Source organism: Erpetoichthys calabaricus, chromosome 8 (assembly GCF_900747795.2).
Source record: "Erpetoichthys calabaricus chromosome 8, fErpCal1.3, whole genome shotgun sequence".
In the NCBI taxonomy this organism is placed as follows: domain Eukaryota; kingdom Metazoa; phylum Chordata; class Cladistia; order Polypteriformes; family Polypteridae; genus Erpetoichthys; species Erpetoichthys calabaricus.
In genome coordinates, this window is record NC_041401.2 from 74,426,953 (window position 1) to 74,450,860 (window position 23,908).

The 23,908-nt window shown below is 41.7% G+C and overlaps 1 protein-coding gene across 5 annotated transcripts in view; it reads left to right on the forward strand.

Moving 5' to 3' along the window:
- Nucleotides 1-357: 357 nt before the first annotated feature.
- The window catches only part of auts2a (activator of transcription and developmental regulator AUTS2 a), a 1,241,941-nt gene continuing 1,218,390 nt past the window's right edge, over nt 358-23,908 (forward strand). For 2 of the 5 annotated variants that reach the window (XM_051930723.1, XM_051930722.1), the window contains exons 1-2: nt 360-443; nt 3,656-4,398. In XM_051930723.1, coding sequence (XP_051786683.1) covers nt 4,156-4,398 — 243 coding nt within the window. In that variant the 5' untranslated portion in view covers nt 360-443; nt 3,656-4,155. Of the gene's footprint in view, nt 444-3,655; nt 4,399-23,908 lie in introns of all 5 variants that reach the window. The other 3 variants (XM_051930718.1, XM_051930721.1, XM_051930719.1) reach the window with 2 other exon arrangements.

The following is a 23,908-nucleotide window of genomic DNA, read 5'->3' on the forward strand; positions in this document are numbered from 1 at the left end:
CACCACACGCAGGTACAAATGTGTGATTTTGGCATAGAAACGAGGATTAAAGATACAGATTTGTAAAGAAAGTACAGCTACACTCCACGTTTTCATTATTTCCAAAATAAAAGACCGTGCCCACCCCCGAAAAATGTTGCTTACTTTTTTAGAGTATTTTTTTAAACCTGCATACTGCCTGCTAAGGAACACCTGTGTCGCAAAGACAGTCTCGTTTGTTTCGGACTTTGCCAAGCTGTAGGAAAACTGGATTTCAGTGGAGGAGCTGGGGAAGGATAAGTGTGGGTGTGGAGGTGGGGGGGCGCAGAAGCGCACTACTTGAAACGGAGGATGCGCACCCTCCGTAAAGCGGCACTGCGGCAGCGCCGTATCCCTGCGCCGCGGTTCGTACTCCTGGATTGTGGAGCGAGCGGAGACTGCGAGAGAAGATCTCTATTGCCTCAGTACGGGATTTATTTGTTTGTTGATTTTTATTTATTTCCTTTTTTGTGCAAATTATTTGATTGCTTACGACTTGTTCGGATTGTCCCCCCATGTGCAAGCGTTGCATTTACTCGGATGTGAGTGTGTGTGTATGTGTATTTTTTTATTATTTTTTTTTTTTGCATGACGTGCCTGGAAGGAAAATTAAAAGGCACATTTCATTTGTTTTATGTGCTTTTAGAATTAAAGCGGCATCGGAGTCGGGGGTAGTGTCAGTCTTATAGGTGGGCTGGACTGGCCATGGTTCGTGAGATCTAGTGACACAGAAAGAGAGAGAGAGAGAGAGAGACAAAAAGGATTGAGGGAGAGAGAGGGAGGGAGGGAGAGAGAGAGAGATAGATAGAGAGAAAGAGAGGAACGAAGGAGAGCGCGATGGGAATTCTGAACCGGGAATCCACGCGCGTTATCTAACGGAGACTGAAGATGACATGGCATCGCCTCGGACACGCGAAGCACACGGATATCAATCTGTCAGGACAAAACTTGGCAGCGCCAAGACAGAATCGCACACCGATGAATGGAAGCCGACAGACGCTTTTCTAATCCGTTATTTCTGCGATGTTAACTTTTATTTGACAGTCGGGCTGTCCATGCTAATGATAAAGTTCAACAGGACGACTGTTAAAGTAGTGACCGACAAGTGAGACGACACGCCTGGCGATAATGGTTACGTAGATTCTGAGCCTTTGATACCATATTTAAAATGTTTAGTTCACACTAATGTGGTGTCATCTTGCGCATGCTATTGTCTGGATTGGAGGCATCTTTGGAGTAGAGCTGGAAACCGAAATAGTATAAAGTCTTGCATAGATCATTAAGCTTAACTAGTGATGTGGAGGCATTCAGACAGTGTAAGCCTGTTGTGTTGAAAGCCAGGCAGGCTAGATCAACGCTAACACGGATAAAGACTGCATTCAAGAAACACCCATGGATTAACCTGACCGTTAGATTTCTCCAGGGGTTTAGTAAAGAATGAAAAATTAATTAATAAGGTGTTTACTTGATTATTATCAATTTTCAAAACAATATAAGCGCTTAAAGATTTCTCAAGAATATAGTCTGTTAATTAGTACAAAAAGTATAAGCTTCAACATTTTTGGTGATTTATTATTTTTTATTGGTAGATCTGTAACATTTAAATTTGTATGAAAGCAAATGTACTTTATTATATAAAAAGCTGTTGTGTGACTGTATTGAATGGAAAAATAATTAATATTCATAAACTTGGCTTTTGTAGACATTGTGTAAGCAAAAACTGTTGATGCTTCAGATAGTTTGATGGTTACGTTAAAAAATAAAAGTAAATTCTATTGATGGTCCAGCTTGTTTAGACAGCCAATGCAGATAAACTGTGTTAGTGGATTTGTGTATTGGAGTTAAAACAACTGCTCAGGGAAGGGAAACAATATTGACAGTTCAATTTTATATTTGTCTGCTTAGGTGTTCAAGCAAACAGAGACAGAAATGGTTCCATTTGTTTAGTATCCAATCTATAAGAGAGACTTCTTTGTAAAGTTGATTTATAGAACGTTTTAAAAAATTAAAATGTTGATCACTCACAGTTTACACAGCTTTTCTAAATAAGGAAGGTGTTTCTCTATTTAAGTGATACTCAGGCCATACCTGTATATCAAAAAAGTAGCTTTGTCATAGGATCAGACTGCATTTCAAGGCCAATCAAATGTGAAACAACAATTGCTCAAGTAATTTATTAGGCACCCTTTGGTGAACTGATCTGAAGGTAACCATTGAGCAAGCAGCTGGCATAACAGCAAAGCAGGTGCATTGAAGTGCCAGCATGTAAAGCAATATTGTTATTGATTAATAAATTAATAAAGAAGACTGTTTAGACTGCACTTTGAAAGACATGTTCTGAGTGCATTAATGCAACTCAGTTATGGAACTTTCCAACCTTAGTGAGCAAAGGAATCTTTAATAATTCAGGGACCTTTGAGAAGTGAGTGGATCTCTTGCAAGACATCTCCAAAGAGAAGGTGTAAAAAACTTTATGGGGTCAGTGGACAGCACCAAGCCAACTTGTGTAAAATGGATCCTTAGAAGGATGGCAACTAATTCCAATGAGCAAAAAGAATGAAAGAGAAGAATGGAAAAGTGAGATGTGGATTGTTGTTAAGATCATTTTGGAGCTGCAGGGAAGCTGTCAGACTAGTTCAACATTTTGGTAACTGGGATGTTTTAAGTACAGGTATAGTATATATGTGTTTAATACATTTTTTTTTGTGGAGTGTATTTTTTTTTAAGAATAGATATGTAAGGTGCCAGGTAGTTTGCAATTAAATTTGAGAATGTATATAAAATTCCTGCCTGATTATAACATTTTGGACTGAAAGTAATATTTATGAAATGTATATCTAATATGTAGTCACCTGTAATTTTTGTTATATATTATTGACATTTTGGGTAATATTTGGTATTGTACAGATATTTTAAAATGATTATACTGTTAAAAACAATATTGGCGGAAATATGTTAAAGACAATATTTAAATATTCATTGGCAGTATTATGTTGGGCAGAATAGACTTTTATACAAGAAGAAAAGTTAATTGGGCATGACAGTTTATTGACCGCAGCATTATTAAGTAGTTTGCAAGCGATGGATGATTTGTCAAGACCGTTAAAAAAAGGTTTTTAAAACGTCTAGAAGACGCATCTCAGAGGGACCGCGTGACAAGTGTCCTTCATGGATATGACAGCCCTACCTGCTAGTGTAGTTTTCTCTAATAAACAGAAAACAGTCTAAACTTCCGAAGCAGTGGTTCGCAAAAGAAGCTCATAATGAATTGGTCAAAGTTGTTTTGTGATTATTTTGAAGAGAGATTGCGCGTCATTTGGCGAACAATATACATTTTGTCAAAGAAAAAAATACTATTCTGATTAAGGAGCGCCGCGAATAGAGGAAAAGATGAGGAAAAGTGTGTGTGCGTAGGTATGTGTGTGTGTATGTATGTATATGTGTGTGTGAGGGGGGTATCCTAATAATAATTCTTGTTGCCTCATTAGACATTTGAATTCTTGCTTGCGGTGGGTTTCAGATGAGTCGCTATTTGCAACTCCTCGATTGCAGCCGCAACGCAGTTGTGAACCGTGCGCGTTGCCTGTGCGTGTTTTTTTTGTTCTTTTTTTGTTTTGCTTTGTTTTTCTGATTTTAGGAAGGAGCTGTCCTGCCGGTGGCTGCCGTGGGGGACGCGGCGCAAGCCCTGAAATTGCGGAGTATCCATTGACGGGCCGTCGATTGCAGCAAATGGTTCTCTCCGGTGGATGTGCTCTCCAGTTTCCTCGAGAGGAGCTCAATTGCACCTGAGAATTACAATTACACTGTGATTGGGTTTGATCCTCCTTTTGGAATTTGGGATGTTCCATTTTGGATTCCGACGATGCCGGAGCGAATTCCCATGGATTAAAAAATAATTACCTTTCAGTCTGCGGGGCTGCAGTCAGTTCGCTTTCTTGGCTCTGATTTATTGCTTGCTTGGGGATTTTCTCTACAAAGGCGACCTACGATCAGCCATTGCACTGTCGACGCTGCTGGATACATTCCTTATCTTCTTATTGATTTGGGGGCTTCTTGCTTCTCTGGGATTTGCGCCGTGTCAAACCCACAGATTGCACGGTCAGCCCAGAAGAACGAATTGCTTGTGCTGCCGGGGCGATGGAAAGCCCGCGGTGCTGTGGGCTCCGGAAAAAGCGGAGAACCCGGTCTCACAGGGATCACTTCAAAGGGTTAACGCGCAACCGGATAGTGTCCTCCGGATCAGAGAAGGAAGATGGGCGAAACCCGTCCTCCTCCCGACCTCGACCCCCCAGAAGGAAAAAGAAGGAGCCCGCCGCGGTAGAGGAGGATCTCATCGATGGCTTCGCGATCAGCAGCTTCGTGTCCCTGGATGCCTTGGAGGTAGGCTTTGGCTTTTTCCTTATCATTGTTTTATGCAGCCCCACACACCTTGACTGGTGAAGGTGCCACACCCACCCGGCCCAGGGGCACCGCTCGTTCGGTTTATCGATTATATCGAGCGGAGAATTTCGGTCAGGAGTAACTTGCCATCCGTTCAGTTGCAAGTGTGCGTTAAGGTTGTCACGTCGTTCAGACGCTGGAGATGAGCCTTCCTTTTCTTTTGTTGCACTTGTTTATTCCGTCAGGTTAGACATACTTCCAGTCAAATAACGATGAAGTTTTGATGCGCAATATTCTCCGCATCCCCGTCAGCTTTTTATGGTGTTGGCATTCTGATGTGTGTGTGAAGCTTGTGACCTTTGGATTAAGGATCACAGACCGCAGCGTTGGTTGTCTTAATTATCCTTGAACTTGACTTTGAGGACGCCCAAAATATTTCCTTACACTTTGTTGCAATATTGTGCCATAGTTGGGACTTGCTAGTTTGCTTTTTCGTGGCTCTGAGGTGCTCTGCTTATTTTAAAACAGTTTAATGTGGTTTTGTTTGTGTCTAGAATCTCATGATATCTATTGAGTCTTTAAACTTGTCATTGATTCTCAATTGGTTTTGTTTTTAAAAGGTGCCTAAAGGGTTTTATTTCTGGTTGCTTATAAATGCTTGGCAGCCTTCTTGAATGTTTTTCTGGTGTTGCTATGCATGATCAACCTTTAAAACATTATTTTTTTGGTAAATTATTAAAACATTAACTTAGATTAGTTAACAGCATAAGTAACCCTGTAAAAATGGAATTAGATGTGATATGTCTTTTTCAACTGAACGGCAATGCATTTCATTCTGGCCTCATTTTAAATATTTCTTGGTTGTTGTGGTTGCCCAGATCTACAAAATTATCACTCATAGTTGGCATCTATCTATCTATTTCATGAACTTAGTTTTATCAGTTATGGGGGAAGGGGAGCTAAAGCCAAAGACACAAGGCCTAAAGCAGTCCAGGATGGGACAACAGTGAATTGCAGGGTGCATTTGACACAGACACACACACACACACACACACACAACTGCACTCACTCACACACGGTACAATTTAGTAATGTCAACCAGTTTTAAGAAAGTACTTTTGTCAAGTGAGAGGAAATCCAAAACTCTGGAGGATGGCCACATGCAAGACAAATTCCACACAGAAGGTATACTAGACTGGAACTGAAACATGGTCCAGGGTAGTGATGTTACTGTCTGTGCCACTTGCATCAAAATATATTTTCTACTCTTTCTATATTTTAATAAAACCCCACAGTCTCATTTTGTTTTTATATTTATAACAGCAGCATTATTTCGTACTTCATATATAGAGTCCTGGTGCTTCCTGTCTTGCTATATGGTTGCAAGACATGGATGCGATCCAGTGACCTGAGATGAAGACTGGACTCCTTTGGCACTGTGTCTCTCTGGAAAATCCTTGGGTACCGTTGGTTTGACTTTGTGTCGAATGAGTGGTTGCTCATGGAGTCCCGAATGAGCCACATTACCTGCATTGTGAGGGAGAGTCAGTTACGGCACCATGGCCATGTGGCGTGTTTCCCTGAGGGTGATTTGGCTCGTAAGATCATCATTGTTGGGGATCAGAGTGGCTGGACCAGGCCAAGGGGTCGCCCACGTAACACGCAGATAGAGGATCATTACCGGAAGTTGGGACTGGACCGTGTGTCTGCCTGGGGGGTTGCAAACTGGGATCCCGAGTTGTTTCGTTGTGTAGTGGGTGCGGCAATGCACTGTACCAGTGCATGCTCCCCAATTTGACTTGACTTGTACTTCATACAGAAGTCTTGCTCAAAGTACCTTACAAATAACTAGAAAAATGAAAGAAAGAGAGAGAAAATTCTTTAATAGTTATAATGGCAAAAGTTAGGGTGAGTGCTTAATTCATTTTTTGTCTAAATTTAGTTTACCAATTTAGAAATGTCTAACTGTGCTTTAAGATATTTTTAAAATATATGTATTGCAATAATGGTTTATAACATCAAAAGCTTTTTTGTGTAGCACATGAATGGACACTATGTAAGTATAATAAACTGTCCATATTTCTATAGCACTAGACAGTTAAGTGACCAACTTAGGGTTTTACTTCGGACTACCGTATAGTAGAATACTTACAAACACCCATTGCACCTTTCAGAACTTGTCAAATTTAATGTGATTAGTGGTGAAGGTTCAGGTATGTGAATCTTGGTGGAGTTTGTATGTTCTCACTATGTGAATGTTGGCTTTCTTCGGTTATTCCAGTTTCCTTCAATCCTTCCAAAGACATGCATTTTAGGATAAACAATAATTGTAATTTCACCTGTGCCTTGTGATGGACTGATATCCCATGCAGGCACTCTTGGAATTTGCTTTGGTACCCTGTAACACTGTAGTTCAGAAATGTGGTGGTTAGGCAGATTCTTAAACTGTTTGATTCCCATAATTTTTGCAGGATTTGATTTTTGAATTGAAACTGAACCCCAACTCAGAGACACAGGTACTAATAAATATCAAATATATGAGCGAGAATCTAGTGTATTGTTGTTGCAACTGTGTTATGAATCCAGTGATAATCTTTAAAGGTGAGTTGTTGTTTTTTTATAACTCTTACACCATACTTGAATGTTTTGTAATGAGACATTGTGCTTGTTACATTTGCAGTAGCTAACTGTTAGCGTCATTTTCTTTCATTTCAAGTTTGCCTTTACATGTAAATAGGCTTTATGTGTAGAGTAAGGTCACATAATAATTTGGGTTGAGTTTTGAACCTTGAACCGTCATGACATGTGCCAGCAGTTTAGGCTTGATGCACGACTTGTTCACAAAGTTCCACACTTTTACACAACAAATTCCAAAGTTTTTTTGTTATGGTCAACTGGACTAGTGTTTGATCTGGGAAACATTTAATTACTCATCAAGTATAAAATGGATGAACGATAAAATGTTTTCTGGAACAAACATTAATCCAGTTAACCTTAAGAAAGAAAGATACACACTAAGAAAAAAGCAGTTTGCTCTGTTACCTGTGAATTGCAGTCCAGCCTGAGCACCAAGTGCTCTTTCAGTGTTCACACAAATTCATTTTTGCCTTTTGAAAATGTTTCCCTGTTCTACTTGAAAGGGAAGTGAGCTGTGAAAATTGTTATGAACTGTGTCCTTTTTGCCTGAAATGCAAACACTGTAATTGTATAGGGGAGAGGTTGGGAGCATACATGTTGCTGCACGCACCACACACGGAACCACCTCAGGATCCCAAATTAGGACCCGAGCACAGCCATGCAATGGGTGACACCATAGCACCAAACTAGTTTGAATGGAATGGAACAGTGGGAGGTTTTTTACAGTGGCTGGAGTGCCAATCTTGCCACAAACCCAGAGTTTTCCCTGCAAGTTATTGTAAGTTAAGTAATTGTAGATCAAGAGTAAACAGTTTTGTAGATATTATCAGGTGGATGGCATGTACTGTCTAAACTGTGCTGCCCATTGCAGCCAAAGTGCTCTTTTATGTCTGTTTTGGCATCTCGCTCCTCTTATGTGCTTGTATAGCTGCTCATTGTCGGTCTGGCATGGGAAGTGTCACTTGAAGGCTGTCATTAAACTGTCAGTTGCTTTTTATAACATGTTGTCACACTTTGCTCTTGCCAGCTGGCTGGTATCATGATCAGAAGTGTCGTCTATGCACACAGACACTGCCTGGATGTAGTGGTTATGATTTCATTGCTTAAAAGTCTTTACCCCAGGACAGTTTACTACATTTTAGGGAGAAAATCACAAGGAACAAAAAGCTTTGACATTTTTGAGAGTTATTTCAACAGCAGCTTGCTGTAAGGGTTATGGAAAACGCTTTGTCTTATTTGAGATGAAGGTGTGGAAATTTGGGGGGCAGAAGTGGAACACCAACATCCATGCTCAGGTTTTGTTGAAGCAGTTGATCTAATGATCATTTTTTTATACTATTGCTCGTAAGAAAAGGCTATTAAAGCAGTAAGTCCACATAGGCACTGGCCTGGATGATTTTGCCAGACTTTGCGCTGTTAATTCTTCACAGTCCTGTGAGCACATATAGCACTTAAACTATCAGAGATTACAAGCCCGGCTGGTATTCTCCTACAAGCATGCAAGGCACTGAGCCTGCAGCACCGATGACAACACTATGTGGGAATCTTGGCAGTGTTTTATTTGTTGTGCTGACTTTTAGGATAGGGCATTCATCAGGCAGCAAGTGGACTTTCATTAGTTGTCAGTTATGATCATCAAAATTAAAAGAAATAAACATTTGAAATACATCAGTCTGTGTGTAATGAATGAATCAAATATACAAATTTCACTTTTTGAATGGAATTACTGAAATAAATCAACTTTGTCATGATATTCTAATTTTATGACCAGCACCTGTGTGTATATATATATATATATATATATATATATATATGTGTGTGTGTGTGTGGTCCTATAATCGACTTCCGTCTTCCGCCTTGTTGCTTCCTCCTGTGCATCCAATAGATTCCAGCTTGCTGTGATCCTGAAAGTAAAGAGTGGATTGTTTGGGTACAGAGAGATTTATTTCATTTTTTAGAGAAAAGCCAAGCAAAATGACACCTTTTATTGGCTAACTAAAAAGATTACAATATGCAAGCTTTCGAGGCAACTCAGGCCCCTTCTTCAGGCAAGATGTAATTTTTAAAAATTTTTCATTTTTTAAAAAGTCAATAGTTAGGCCACATTCTGTTTAGCTAAGTATTTGCTTTTTTTTCAGAGCGTGAAAAGGAAAAAAAGACATCTTCAAAGTCATACTGTTTACCAAGGAAGGGGCAATAAACAAGGTCTGTAGAAGTGAGAAGATAAGAATCAATGAGAACAGTGGCCTTAAACCTGCTGCTTATTTACTGTATTTCAAATGAATTGCTCCAGCGCCGGGCCAGATATGTTTCTGAAGATGTGTGTCATCCTCATAGAATTTATAACAAAAAAATAAAAATTAATAGCATTCATAACAAAATATGGTCAGTGGTCATTTTTTCTTTGTTTCACTATTCACAATCCCATGTTTTGGGGGTTTGGGTTGTGGTGTCTGCTTGAAGCTTTTCCACACCTCTATTCACCTTTTCTGCTTCTACATTAAGGTCACTGCTACTTTGTATAATATAGGTTACTTGTCTGGGGAGAGGCGTCTTTGTGTGAACATTCTGTCTGTTTGCTCTTTTGTGCTCTCGCTTTAGTTGGGGTGTATGAGTAATGGCCTCCATGTTGTATGGCTCTCAGTTTAACTGTGATGGGGAGCTGCTCTGTACTTGTATGTTCAGTTTTTTGTAAAGAACAATGCAGTTATTAGAGTCCTGGGTACTATCCATGCTTTCCGAGTATTGGGGTGGATTTTTCTTCCGATACTCACATTTTGCTTGAATATCCCAAGATATTTATGCTGATTGTTTGAGTCTGGATTGGCCTAATGTGAGTGACAGGATTCAGGCTCTGAACTGGATTAGTCCTTTTGAAAACAGATGGCTGTTCCTTTTCACTCGCATACAGTATTGTAGCTTTTATGAAGATATTTTTTGCTCCTCACCTGTAGTAACAAAGGAGTTAAATAGCAGTAATCTTTTTATTTAGAGGAAAAATAAACAGCATTAAAAATTACAAAAAAAAGTTATGGTTTGTAAGAATCTTAGCATCTTGTTCTCATATGTAACAATGGACATCTCTCTGCAGAGGCAAACCAGTTGTTCTGGGCTGCCTTTTTGTTTTCATGTAATAGTTGTGGATATTACTGTGTTAAGTAGTGGCATACACAGCATTGCCTCTGACTCTCTAAAGATCTTTTATTAACCTAGCATCTATTCAGCTAAAGGCTGTGAAGAAACAGGTGAAATATTTGGGAGCCAGCAGTATTCCACATGCAAAACATTTCGGAGGTGATGATAAATGTAGATTTGCTTCCTGTCATTGCAGGGTAGTTTAGCTTGAGCGTCTCATTTAATTTTTTTTTTTTTAATCTCAGTCTCCGGTCCGCTGCAGTAATGTTCTTGAAGAAAATTGAATTCACACTCCAGCTGACTATTTACAAATCTTGCTCATTTACGGAACGTCTGAACTTAATTTGTCTCGACTGATATTTGCTCACATCCTTGAGCACCAGTTGCCATATGTGTTTTCTTTTTATCCTAAGGATTTTTATATTTGCAGTGCTCGTAGTCTGTAGATGAGCGTGGTGGCAGGAGATAATTCTGAGTATGATTTGGATATTGAGCTCATAGTTTGATGCTGTAGCTGGCAGTGATATTCTAAAGCCCAGCCTGTAATAATGACAATAATTACTTTTATATATTGGTTTTCTCACTAGTTAGAACGCTTTCATGTACAGAGTGGGGACCCACTTCAACCGCCTCCAGTGTGTAGCACCCACCTGCATGATGTGATGGTAGCTGTTCTTGCGGCAGTGTGCTCACCATACATTAGCTGTTAGGTGGGGAAGTTGCGAGAGAGCTAATGAATTAGTTACCCAGAAGAATTAGGGGAGAGGAATGGATGAGACCGTGCTGGGCAATTTAGCCAGGAGTTTGGAGAACACCCTAAACATTTTGAAAGATGCCCAGAGGTATTTTATGACCACAGAGAGTAAGGACCTTGGTTTTAAGTCTTATTGGGAGAATGGCACCATTCTTTAGCACAGTGTCCCCATTAATGCACGGTTGTATTAGAATCAACACACACCCTTTGCTGGCCTCACCAACACTTTTTCCAACAGCAACACAGTCTTTCCTTGTTGGTCTTAAATCCAGGAACTGTATGGGGCCCAGGCATGCTGAGCTTCAAAGAGTAACCTGGGAAGTCATTTTCCTAAGAAATCAGTGTTAGAAAAAGACCTTTTGAGACTAGGAGGTGACTAGTTGCATTTTCTTGGACAGACCTGTGGACTCACTTGGGACAGATGGGATTCTGTGGCCTTTTATTAAGCATAAATTGACCGGAAGTTTTTAATGGGCCATCCATCCATCCATTGTCTCCTGCTTATCCGAGGTCGGGTCGCGGGGGCAGCAGCTTGAGCAGAGATGCCCAGACTTCCTTCTCCCCGGCCACATCTTCTAGCTCTTCCGGGAGAATCCCAAGGCGTTCCCAGGCCAGTTGAGAGACATAGTCCCTCCAACGTGTCCTGGGTCTTCCCCGGGGCCTCCTCCCGGTTAGACGTGCCCGGAACACCTCACCAGGGAGGCGTCCAGGAGGCATCCTGATCAGATGCCCGAGCCACCTCATCTGACTCCTCTTGATGCGGAGGAGCAGCGGCTCTACTCTGAGCCCCTCCTGGATGACTGAGCTTCTCACCCTATCTTTAAGGGAAAGCCCAGACACCCTGCGGAGGAAACTCATTTCAGCCGCTTGTATTCGCGATCTCGTTCTTTCGGTCACTACCCATAGCTCATGACCATAGGTGAGGGTAGGAACATAGATCGACTGGTAAATTGAGAGCTTCGCCTTGCGGCTCAGCTCCTTTTTCACCATGACAGACCGATGCAACGCCTGCGTTACTGCGGATGCCGCACCAATCCGCCTGTCGATCTCACGCTCCATTCTTCCCTCACTCGTGAACAAGACCCCGAGATACTTGAACTCCTCCACTTGGGGCAGGATCTCGCTCCCAACCCTGAGAGGGCACTCCACCCTTTTCCGGCTGAGAACCATGGTCTCGGATTTGGAGGTGCTGATTCTCATCCCAGCCGCTTCACACTCGGCTGCGAATCGATCCAGAGAGAGCTGAAGATCACGGCCTGATGAAGCAAACAGGACAACATCATCTGCAAAAAGCAGTGACCCAATCCTGAGCCCACCAAACCGGACCCCCTCAACACCCTGGCTGCGCCTAGAAATTCTGTCCATAAAAGTTATGAACAGAATCGGTGACAAAGGGCAGCCCTGGCGGAGTCCAACTGTCACTGGAAACGGGTTCGACTTACTGCCGGCAATGTGGACCAGGCTCTGGCAACGATCGTACAGGGACTGAACAGCCCTTATCAAGGGGGCCGGTACCCCATACTCTCGGAGTACCCCCCACAGGATTCCCCGAGGGACACGGTCGAATGCCTTTTCCAAGTCCACAAAACACATGTAGACTGGGTTGGGCAAACTCCCATGCACCCTCCAGGACCCTGCTAAGGGTATAGAGCTGGTCCACTGTTCCGCGACCAGGACGAAAACCACACTGTTCCTCCTGAATCCGAGGCTCGACTATCCGACGGACCCTCCTCTCCAGGACCCCTGAATAGACTTTTCCAGGGAGGCTGAGCAGTGTGATCCCTCTGTAGTTGGAACACACCCTCCGATCCCCCTTCTTAAAGAGGGGGACCACCACCCCGGTCTGCCAATCCAGAGGCACTGTCCCTGATGTCCATGCGATGTTGCAGAGGCGTGTCAGCCAAGACAGTCCTACAACATCCAGAGCCTTGAGGAACTCTGGGCGTATCTCATCCACCCCCGGGGCCCTGCCACCAAGGAGTTATTTGACCACCTCGGTGACCTCAGTCCCAGAGATGGGGGAGCCCACCTCTGAGTCCCCAGGCTCTGCTTCCTCATTGGAAGGCATGTTAATGGGATTGAGGAGGTCTTCGAAGTACTCCCCCCACCGACCCACAACGTCCCGAGTCGAGGTCAGCAGCGCACCATGCCCACCATATACAGTGTTGACACTGCACTGCTTCCCCTTCCTGAGACGCCGGATGGTGGACCAGAATCTCCTCGAAGCCGTCCGAAAGTCGTTCTCCATGGCCTCCCCAAACTCCTCCCACGCCCGAGTTTTTGCCTCAGCAACCACCAAAGCCGCATTCCGCTTGGCCTGCCGGTACCTATCAGCTGCCTCCAGGGTCCCACAGGACAAAAGGGACCGGTAGGACTCCTTCTTCAGCTTGACGGCATCCTTCACCGCCGGTGTCCACCAACGGGTTCGGGGATTGCCGCCACGACAGGCACCGACCACCTTACGGCCACAGCTCCGGTCAACTGCCTCAACAATAGAGGCACGGAACATGGCCCATTCGGACTCAATGTCCCCCACCTCCCTCAGGATGTGGTCGAAGTTCTGCCGGAGGTGGGAGTTGAAGCTACTTCTGACAGGGGGCTCTGCCAGACGTTCCCAGCAGACCCTCACAACACGTTTGGGCCTACCACGCCTGACCGGCATCCTCCCCCACCATCGAAGCCAACTCACCACCAGGTGGTGATCAGTTGACAGCTCCGCCCCTCTCTTCACCCGAGTGTCCAAGACATGTGGCCGCAAGTCCCACGACACGACCACAAAGTCGATCATCGAACTGAGGTCTAGGGTGTCCTGGTGCCAAGGGTACATATGAACACCCCTATGCTTGAACATGGTGTTCGTTATGGACAATCCGTGACGAGCACAGAAGTCCAATAACAAAACACCGCTCGGGTTCAGATCGGGGGGGCCATTCCTCCCAATCACGCCCTTCCAGGTCTCACTGTCATTGCCCACGTGAGCATTGAAGTCTCCCAGCAGAACGAGGGAGTCCCCAGAAGGTATTGCCCTCTAGCACCCCCTCCAGGGACTCCAAAAAGGGTGGGTACTCCGAACTGCTGTTCGGTGCATACGCACAAACAACAGTTAGGACCTGTCCCCCACCCGAAGGCGAAGGGAGGCTACCCTCTCGTCTACCGGGGTAAACCCCAATGAACAGGCTCCAAGTCGGGGGGCAATAAGTATACCCACACCCGCTCGGCGCCTGTCACCGGGGGCAACTCCAGAGTGGTACAGAGTCCAGCCCCTCTCAAGGAGATTGGTTCCAGAGTCCAAGCTGTGCGTCAAGGTGAGTCCGACTATATCTAGCCGGAACCTCTCAACTTCGCGCACAAGCTCAGGCTCCTTCCCCTTCAGAGAGGTGACATTCCACGTCCCAAGAGCCAGCTTCTGTAGCCGAGGATCGGACCGCCAAGGTCCCCGCCTTCGGCCACCACCCAACTCACACTGCACCCGACCTCCTTGGCCCCTCCCATAGGTGGTGAGCCCATGGGAAGGGGGACCCACGTTGCCTCTTCGGGCTGTGCCCGGCCGAGCCCCATGGGTGCAGGCCCGGCCACCAGGCGCTCGCCATCAAGCCCCACCTCCAGGCCTGGCTCCAGAGTGGGGCCCCGGTGACCCGCGTCCGGGCAAGGGAAAACGCCATCCAAAATTGTTTTCCATCATAGGAGGTTTGTTTTAACCGCTCTTTGTCTCATCCCTCACCTAGGACCAGTTTGCCTTGGGTGGCCCTACCAGGGGCATAAAGCCCCGGACAACAGAGCTCTTAGGATCATTGGGACACGCAAACCCCTCCACCACGATAAGGTGGCGATTAAAGGAGGGGTTTTTAATGGCCATTTAAGTGAAATGGTGTTAGCAGTGTTTCCAGTTTGATAGTTAGCCAATAAGGGACAGGGGGGTGATTAGGGGGCCAGAAAGGACGAGGTCATGCAGGGCAATCTAGCCAGGATATGACGATATGCTCTACTCTTTTCGAAGGATGCCCAGGGATCTTTTATGACCACAAAGTGTCAGGACCTCGATTTTACATCTTATTCGAAGGACAGTGCGATATTTCTAGCAAAGTGTTCCCTGTCACTGCACTGGGACATTGGGAGGCACACACAGACCACAGTATAAGTGCTCCCGTTGGTTTCATTAACACCTCTACCTACAGCAACCGAAGTTTTGGCTAGATTGTCTCCTGTCCAAGGACCTGCCGGGTTCAAACATGTTTAGGTTCAGGTGGATTACCAGTTCTGAAGTGCAGGTGGTATGGCCAGTCTATTGTTTTTTATATACTGTATATTAAATGAATATTTAACACAGAGCGTTTCACATTAAATATTGTACCTTTCTAAGTGACCTCCATATACAATATATTACAGATTATACAAATTATTACCTCCAGATTGTTAGCCACTAAACCCATGAAAAGACCGCGAGATGGATGTCCTCCCCTCTTAATTTCTTTGTGGCTTGCTTAAGCTCAGATGTTTTGTAGAAATGCATTTTCTATAAAATACAGAGATGTTTTCTTGTTATTCCCCTACAGTATATACAGTAATAGACCTTGCATCAGAAAACAGAACCTTACATTTTTTTTCATTTGTTTCTGAATGCATTCCTAGAAAATTTTAAAAGTCCAAATATGCTCACCATTTGCAAATGAAATAACTTGTGGTATGTGGTAAAATATAACTCCAGGCTAGGGGTGAGGGTGGTGCGGGAATGAGCGTGCAGCCAACAAAAATATCCTTGGTGGTTGTGACAGACTACTGTGGTCTAGTTACTACTCTGCTGAATTCTAAACCAGGAGGTTCAGTCCTTACTTCCCATTTTGTGAGTATAAGCAAATCATTTAGCCAGCCTACAATCATCTATGGATTGTGTAAACAGGGTAACAATAGCGAGTCATAAGCTGATAAATTTAAAGAAATGTACTGTAATTGCTTCAGTATCACTGTGATTTATGTCTATCAGTTGCTTCATTGAACATGTGGCACCACGTTCTACCAACAGTAAAGTGTAAGAAATAGCTGGAAATAACAAAAATGATCAAATTCAATGAAAAAAATGAAAATACTCATTGCTACAGCATTGCTTTTAGAATACTGGGTCTTCTTTTGGCCCAGTGTGGTGGATGACCTTCTGTGAGGAAAGCATTTATATTAACTTCCAGCTCATACAGACTACCAGACACAGACTCTTTGAACCAGCATGCAGCTGGACAGGGCCGGGTCTAGCTTTTTAGTAAGCAGGCTATTAATTATGTTTCCTCTAATTTGTTTCATGAAGTACCTAAAATGTAGAAACTCTAATCACAGACTTGATTTCAAATGCATGCATACAATGCGTATAATAAGGTAGGTACCCGTCAGTGTAACTCACGAGCAGTTTCATCACTTGCTGTGCACTTGGTCCAAAGTACTTTAAACAGTATCCCTGGGAAAAGATTAATTAAAATGTTACAGATTCAGCATAGTAACAACTGTTATTATTATTACAATTTTGCACCACATTGTTAGTAGTATTGTTGATCATTTAGCTATACCATGTTTCGGAATTCTAACTATTCAATAATCTTTATATTGTTTCCTTTTAACTTTAACAAACAACCATGGTATAAAGAACATTTGCATAAATTATAATAAATTATTACTTGACCAATCAACCTTAAGGAGAAGTGTCTGTATGTATCTGTGTAAGTGGGTGTATATGTCACTTGATATGGGATTCGTAAAAGCAGTGCTAATGTCTGTGATGCATCTGTTGGAATGAAAAATGCATAACATTGTGCATTACAAAATACATTCCAATAGATGATGTTCAACAAACGTTAATGCGGAATATGCCAAAGATCTACTTTGGTGACATAGATTTCAACCTGTCTTAGGCAGCACAGCTAGAGTGTTTTATAATTTGATATGTAGTATTTATAAATGAATGCAGTTAATTCCTTGTAGAAGTTCAATTACATTATAATTTTGCAGACAACAAACTGAAAAGATTTGTATTTGATATCCAGAGCGAGTCAGTACATCTCATGCCACCTTCATTCCGTAATTACAAGTCAAAGCAAATGAAATCATGTTACTGGTATAATTATGAGAAATCTTAAAAACTTTTTCATTACTTCTACTTATATTCTCTTCCTTTTTTCTGTTCCTGATTAATACACCCTTTATAAGGGATGCTGACATGGAATTTGTGAGTAACACAACAAATTTTCTGTGTCTGACTTTACACCTAAATAATTAGCAAATAAATGAATGATCTGACACTGAAATAATCATTCAAAATCCAAGTACAGCCATGTATCGATGTATGGCCAAACGAGTTAAGGTGGTTCATACTTATGGTAGAGAAAAACAATGGGGTAATAAAGTTGTAGAAATTGCCAAAACCAGCCATACTATAACATCTTTCATTATTATTATTATTATTTCACAGAGTCTTGTGTGTTTTCTCTCTCTTGGAGGGCCTTTTAAGGGTTGTTTAGATCGGTGCTGCTCCACACGGCTACTTCTTATGCATTCAACTCATAATACCTTAATTACAGCAGTGTTTCTCGATCCTTATAGTCCTAAGACCCGGTTTTGCCATTTTAAATTCATTGGCAACCCACAGCAATTGCAAACCTCTCCTTTATTGAAACAAGTGAGATATTTGGTCCCCCTTGGTGAAGTGGGGAGATGTATTGCCTGGCACTAGCGATTGTTTAGGTGACTCGCTGCGAACCGACGAGAGCAACCCAAGTCGCGACCTAGAGTTTGAGAAACAATGGCTTAGCCCAACCACCATGGGCCAGTCATGAACCAAGAATGGTAATCCGCAACCCACCTGCAGTGCGACCTACTGGTTGTGAACCACTTCCTTACATGGAGGGGCGTGCAGATGCTGAAACTTGAAGATCAATTAATGCTACTCCATACCAGCAGTTAAAATATGCGTACCAGTGACCCACACCAGACTCTCAGAACCTAATGACCTGTACTGTTTGTGAGCTACATACAGTAAGGCTAAACGAATGTAACAAATGGAGTCATAAATCGGCACATAGATGTAGTGCTACTAAAACACAGCCAAAGCTCTCAGGAGACATTTGTCCTCCTACCTTTGAGAGTTGCAAGATACTAAACAATTACACAATAAATGTATATATTTATATATTTTCCACATGCCTGCTTTTTGTCACTCACACTTCTTACTAGTATTTATCTTAGTTATATATGCAGTCAAGAATTACAAAGCCTACTTCTATTTATATACAGGTATTCATTTTTTGATCCTTTACTTCTGTAAGGACCCCAAGAATCATAGGTTGCAAAGCAGGTACCCACCCTGGTCTAGATGTCAAACCATCTCAGCATATGCACCCACACAGAGATAAATTAGAGTCACCAGTCAAACTAACTGTATTGTGGCAAAGCAATAATATGAATTCTATCTCAAGGAAGTGTGAGGCAAAAGAACTATGCACTATGTCAGCAACCACAACATCATTCATAAGGTACCATTCTCAAACTCGAAACCTATCTTGACAGCTTTGGGGGCAAAGAAGGAGCCATCTGTGGATGGAACTCTAATCCTAAGCATCAACCAACCCTAGTCCATTGCAAAGCCCAAATCACCAGCAAGTTATGGTCACCAAATAATTTAACACCCCCATCTTTGAGATATGGGAACATAAAATGGAGTACCTATAGAAATACCTACAGAGTAGTTGCAGATTCCACACAAACAGTGACCTGGTGAGGCAGTTTTGTTAAACTCAGAGCCACCCTGACTTACTTTATTCATTAAATACAGTATTTGAGATTTCACACAAGCTAAATGCAGCCACAGGGAGAAGAACAATGAGAACCCCTTTGGATTTGTTGCACGTGTGTACAAGCAGACAATGGGCCAGGCATCATGGTACTTGTCACATAAATCTGAGTAGAAGTGGAGACAAGAGACAGAATGTCCCTGAGTGTTCACTTCAGCCTAGACAGTGGCAATTTAGTTATATCACCGCATATTATGGTAAAAGACTTAGGCTTTTATCTGTGGTCTTGTGTGGTTATTCTTTGCAGATTCTGCTGAATATTTTTCTTTACAGTTACGCTGTTGTAGCCCTGCTGCTGGAAGTATAACGCATTTTCAGTTATCAGTGCCACGCATCACAAAGCTCTGGCAGTGTCTCTTCCACTTGAAACAGGTTTTTGTCTATTTTGTTGTTTTACCCATGATAATTAAAACCAATTTATCATCTACAGGTAGAAGCATGGCAACTTTTATTTTAGTTGATGTAATAATTCAGTTATTGAAAGCAGTGTTGCCTTTTCTAACAGCTCGTGTTCAATAAAAAGCAACAGATTTTATTTTACAGTGCTGAAACAGTGTCAAGGGCTTTTTGAGTAGGGTGTGTGTATCCCCCTACAGGTTTTGATGTGGAAAAAATGACATACAAAGGAGATTAGCAATATGAGGATTCACCGTTGAAATTATTCTGACTTGAAATTAGGTGTGGGTGTGTTAATATGATGTAATTTCTTCATTTCAGCATCAAACTTCACACTAGTTAAAAGATTAAGAGATTTTAGAAAGTAAAAAGGTGGATTTTTTTTCCCTTGGTTAAGGTTTAATGATAACATTGGCAGATTCAAAGACACAATCATTGGATCATAAGAATTGTGCTTATGGAGCATTACATTAGTGCTGCCAAACATTCGAATTTAAAATACAGGAATATGACAACCCTCAGCACATTTGTTAAGTTTAATAGCCCTAAACAAAGCTCATTCTTCATTCATTTCCAGAATCACAAGACTGGAACTAACCTTGTGGACACAACAATTTTCGATTTAGCAGCTAAACTAGCATACAGTACAAGACTTTGGGATGTGACAGGAAGGAGACCAGTACCTGGAGAAAAAAAATATGAAAACTTCACACAGACCTTGCCTGGGATTTGAACCCAAGAGCTTTGAGGGAACAGCATTATTCATAGCACTGTGTTCTTCCTTTGTTTCTAGCCTTTGTTTTAGACAGATAAATGAGGCAGTTAGGCCCATTTCAGACTTTTGCTGGCATCGCTATAGTGCTTTGAAAATACTTCTGGTGGAGCTAACGGTAATGAGGTACAGAAGTCAAAGCATTTTAAAGACCATGCTTTAGTATATTGCATTCTAATGATATCTACCGACAAACAAAAATGTCTTAATTTTAGTTTAAAATAGACTTGCCCAGCAAGAGCAAGCAAATAGTGTAGCTGCAGAACAATAATTCTGCCATTTTTGATTTACTTTCTTCATTTGAGATTGTGGAGAATCTGGAGTCTTTATCATCAGCAGTATCTTGGATAATAAAACTTGTGAAGTGCGCTACACTTTTAGCTGTTAGGGTAGCAATCTGAATAGAAGAAAAAAAAACTCTGAATTTTGATTTGCATTTTTTGCTCTCATTTGAAATATTCTCTAGGACCCTCCTTTATTGGTTCACCTTACTAAGCTGGCAGTGTCACACAGGACTTTTGACTACTGTTCCTTTATTTGCTGTTCTTATTGCTAGAGTCCTGCATTCAGTTTGTCAGCCCAGCCAATATCTGTGTGATGTCTGAATACTCTTCTCTGGTCTCTTCTTTACTCACAAGATATAAGTCTTGGGCTCATTGATGTCTCTAAATTGGCCAGGATGGCCTTCTGCTTGTATCCTGACTTGGACTTGTGTCCTGTACAAGGTCAATTATAACCTTGTTCCCAAAGTTGCTACAGATCCAATAATGGACAAAGCTGGTTTACAAAGTAGAAGGATCAATGAGCTGTATAATGGTTTGCATATGCTTGCTGTTAATGGCGTTAAGACGCCTGAATATGCTAGTGTTTTGAGTTTACTTTCACTGTACATCCATTTAGCATGCTCATATATCCACATGCAATCTTTTCAAGATACTTTGGACTCTCCACTGGACTGAGCGGAATGAGTTCTGCAGATGGTGTTGCACAAGCACACCACGGCGAGGTTAACAAAATGCATGTCTGCCTGCCGTCAGATTCCTCTTGGAAAAGCCTCCATAGGGCTCCAGTCATCCCGTTACAGACTGACAAGTTTCAGTGATCTGATAGTTTAGCTTTCTGTAAGGCAGCCGCTTTTATTCAGGGTTTGAAATGTGAAAGGTGTTCCTGTTCAGTGCTTTGAAATCAAAATGTTCCACTTGCAAGGTTACAGACATCCTTCACCAGAGAGCTAACACCAAGAAAGGGAGTTTATTAAATACGAGTGTCTGAGGGCTGTAGTCCCAAGTCACGGTGAATTATAAGGCTGTTCAAAACGCAAAGCTCCTGTCGTGCGCAAATCATGATCTTTCAGACTCCATTGAGAGCTTAGCTGCAGTTAGTTATCCTTAAGTAGGAATTAAAAATAAGGAGAAAAAAAATTAAAGACGCCAGCACTTTCTATCGTTCTTTGCAATTAGCTATTGCTTGACCTTGAGAGGTCAATCACGGGAATTTCAAAAATAGAAGCCGTGCTAGCCGCAGAGTGAGTTCATAGTACAATGCGTTATAGTGACCTTTTCACAAATGCCAAAATCTATAAGAGATGGCCCCATGGGTTTCTTGGTCTTATTGTGAATGCTAGTATTAATTTCCACATTTCCGTAACTTTTCATCTTTCTTCAGCCAATTGCTTGCATATCTAGTGCTTTATTTTAGGGTAGTCAATTGAACATGATAAAGATCAGTTTGCTAGAGAAAGAGGCACCGTGGTGTAGTGGTTAGTACTGCTGATTCACAGCTTAGGTCACATTTTTGACAAGGAGGTCTAGCATAGTTGCCATATGTTCCAGTAGCCCTCAGAGACACTTAAAAGACCACTGCACCATTATAATCCTCATAAATCTAGTTCAGTTTCTCCTTCCCCTTTGACTGCATTTTATGGATTTAACCCTAATTCCTAAACATTTCTGCATTTTCGTCAAACTTGAGAAAAATTCACTAGGGTTCACTTGTTTTTAGTAGTAACCACCACATGAGAGGACACATCTTCTCTGGCTCAAGGAATGATTTTAAAGCTTCACAAGATCACTTGATTTGGGCATTTCAGGCAGGCTAGATAATGTAAGGTTGATCTCTTTTGAAATGTAAAAAATATGTAAGTTTATAATATTCAAAGTTATAAATGTATTAGAGAAATTATAAGGGCCCATTATCACTCCATTAGTGTTGATTCTGAATCTGTATCCGCATATTAGGGATTGGAAACCCTTTATTTGAATTAATTTATTAATTGTAAATTTACACTATATTAATGATGCAGTTTTTACTACTTAGTATAGTTAATAAAAATGTATACCTTTTCATATGAAAACCCCTTATTTTTAACCAATAACTACTATCTGTTTCTGTATAGTATGGCTTTCAGTCTGCGTATGTGAAATGCAGCTGTGCTTTTTATTTTTCAGTTATGAGGGTTATAAGTATATGATCATTATCATGTGCTTATCTATGCTTCTATACCATCCATATACTGTATATTACAGAACTCTATAGCAGTGATGTGTTCAGTAGTATTTTTTGTGTTTGTATTACAGAAAATAAGCATTATAGCTACTTTAGAAATAACAATGTGTATAATAATGAAATTCCCTGAGGGGGAAAAAAAGACTCATGTTTAATAACACAAGCTGTTTTTTAACACATGTGGCATTGTTCTGTTTTTTAACTTTTATGAGATTGACTCACATCTGCTAAACAAACAGTTTAATCACTCTTAATATTTAAATTCAGGTTTTACATGTTGCATCTAATTAATATTTGGGTGAAATAGAGTCTTAATGGGAGTGCTTTGGAAATAAAGTATTTAATTCATATATCTTATCCAGTATATGCCATCAGCCCTATTCCAGCTGATACAGTCATTAGGCAGGGACCAACTCTTGACTAGATGTACCACAAGTCCCTTGTACATGAAATTCATGTATACGGTACCTGGTTGTGTACTGCACCTCATTCCCGCCACTCTTATTAAGTCCTGTTTTCGTGCCATAATCCCAACTGTTATAACATCATTAAATACATCTTTTGGCCCTGGCTCTGTGCTAGCTACTTTGAAATTTGCTTCTGTAACCCCAATGTTTAAAAAAGTCTTAATGCCGACAATCAGAACAATTTGCAGCCGCTGTCTCTCCCTTTTCTGTGTAAAATGTTGAAGCACATTGTGGCCTCTCATTTCACTAGTTACTTAACTTGTAATAAGATGATATAATCAGTGAGATATGGCTGGCCATTCATCCCAGCCAATACACCCAGGCCGCCAGATGGAGCCCTCCTTGCAGCATGGAGGTGCCCCGAATGCCAGCAGGGAATCATTGACAATGGAGTTTTAATGCACAGCCCTGCTGGATTCCATGGGGGCCAGCAGGAGTCGCTGTAGGGAGGCCCAGGAACTGTTATTTGCCCTATAACCTGGAAGTACGTCATAGCCACAGCGACAGAGGAAATGACGTACTTCCGTGATAAAGAAGAAGAATTTTCATCTGACCCGGAAGTGCTGGGTAATCACATGGACTGAAGGATCAGAAGCACTTCCGGGTCATGGACTATAAAAGACTCTGGGAAATCCCAGACGGGCGAGCTGAGTTGGGAGGAAGGGTAGCAACGCGTCTGGGAGTGGAGGATTGTTTATTGTATTGAGTATTGTTTAATTTATGAGTATTGTTGAGTGGAGGGTGCTTGGTGCTATTTAGACATTATTGTCTAAATAAATATTAATATAATACAGGTGCTGGTCATAAAATTAGAATATCATGACAAAGTTGATTTATTTCAGTAATTCCATTCAAAAAGTGTAATTTGTATATTAGATTCATTCATTACACACAGACTGATGTATTTCAAATGTTTATTTCTTTTAATTTTGATGATTATAACTGACAACTAATGAAAGTCCCAAATTCAGTATCTCGGAAAATTAGAATATTGTGAAAAGGTTCAATATTGAAG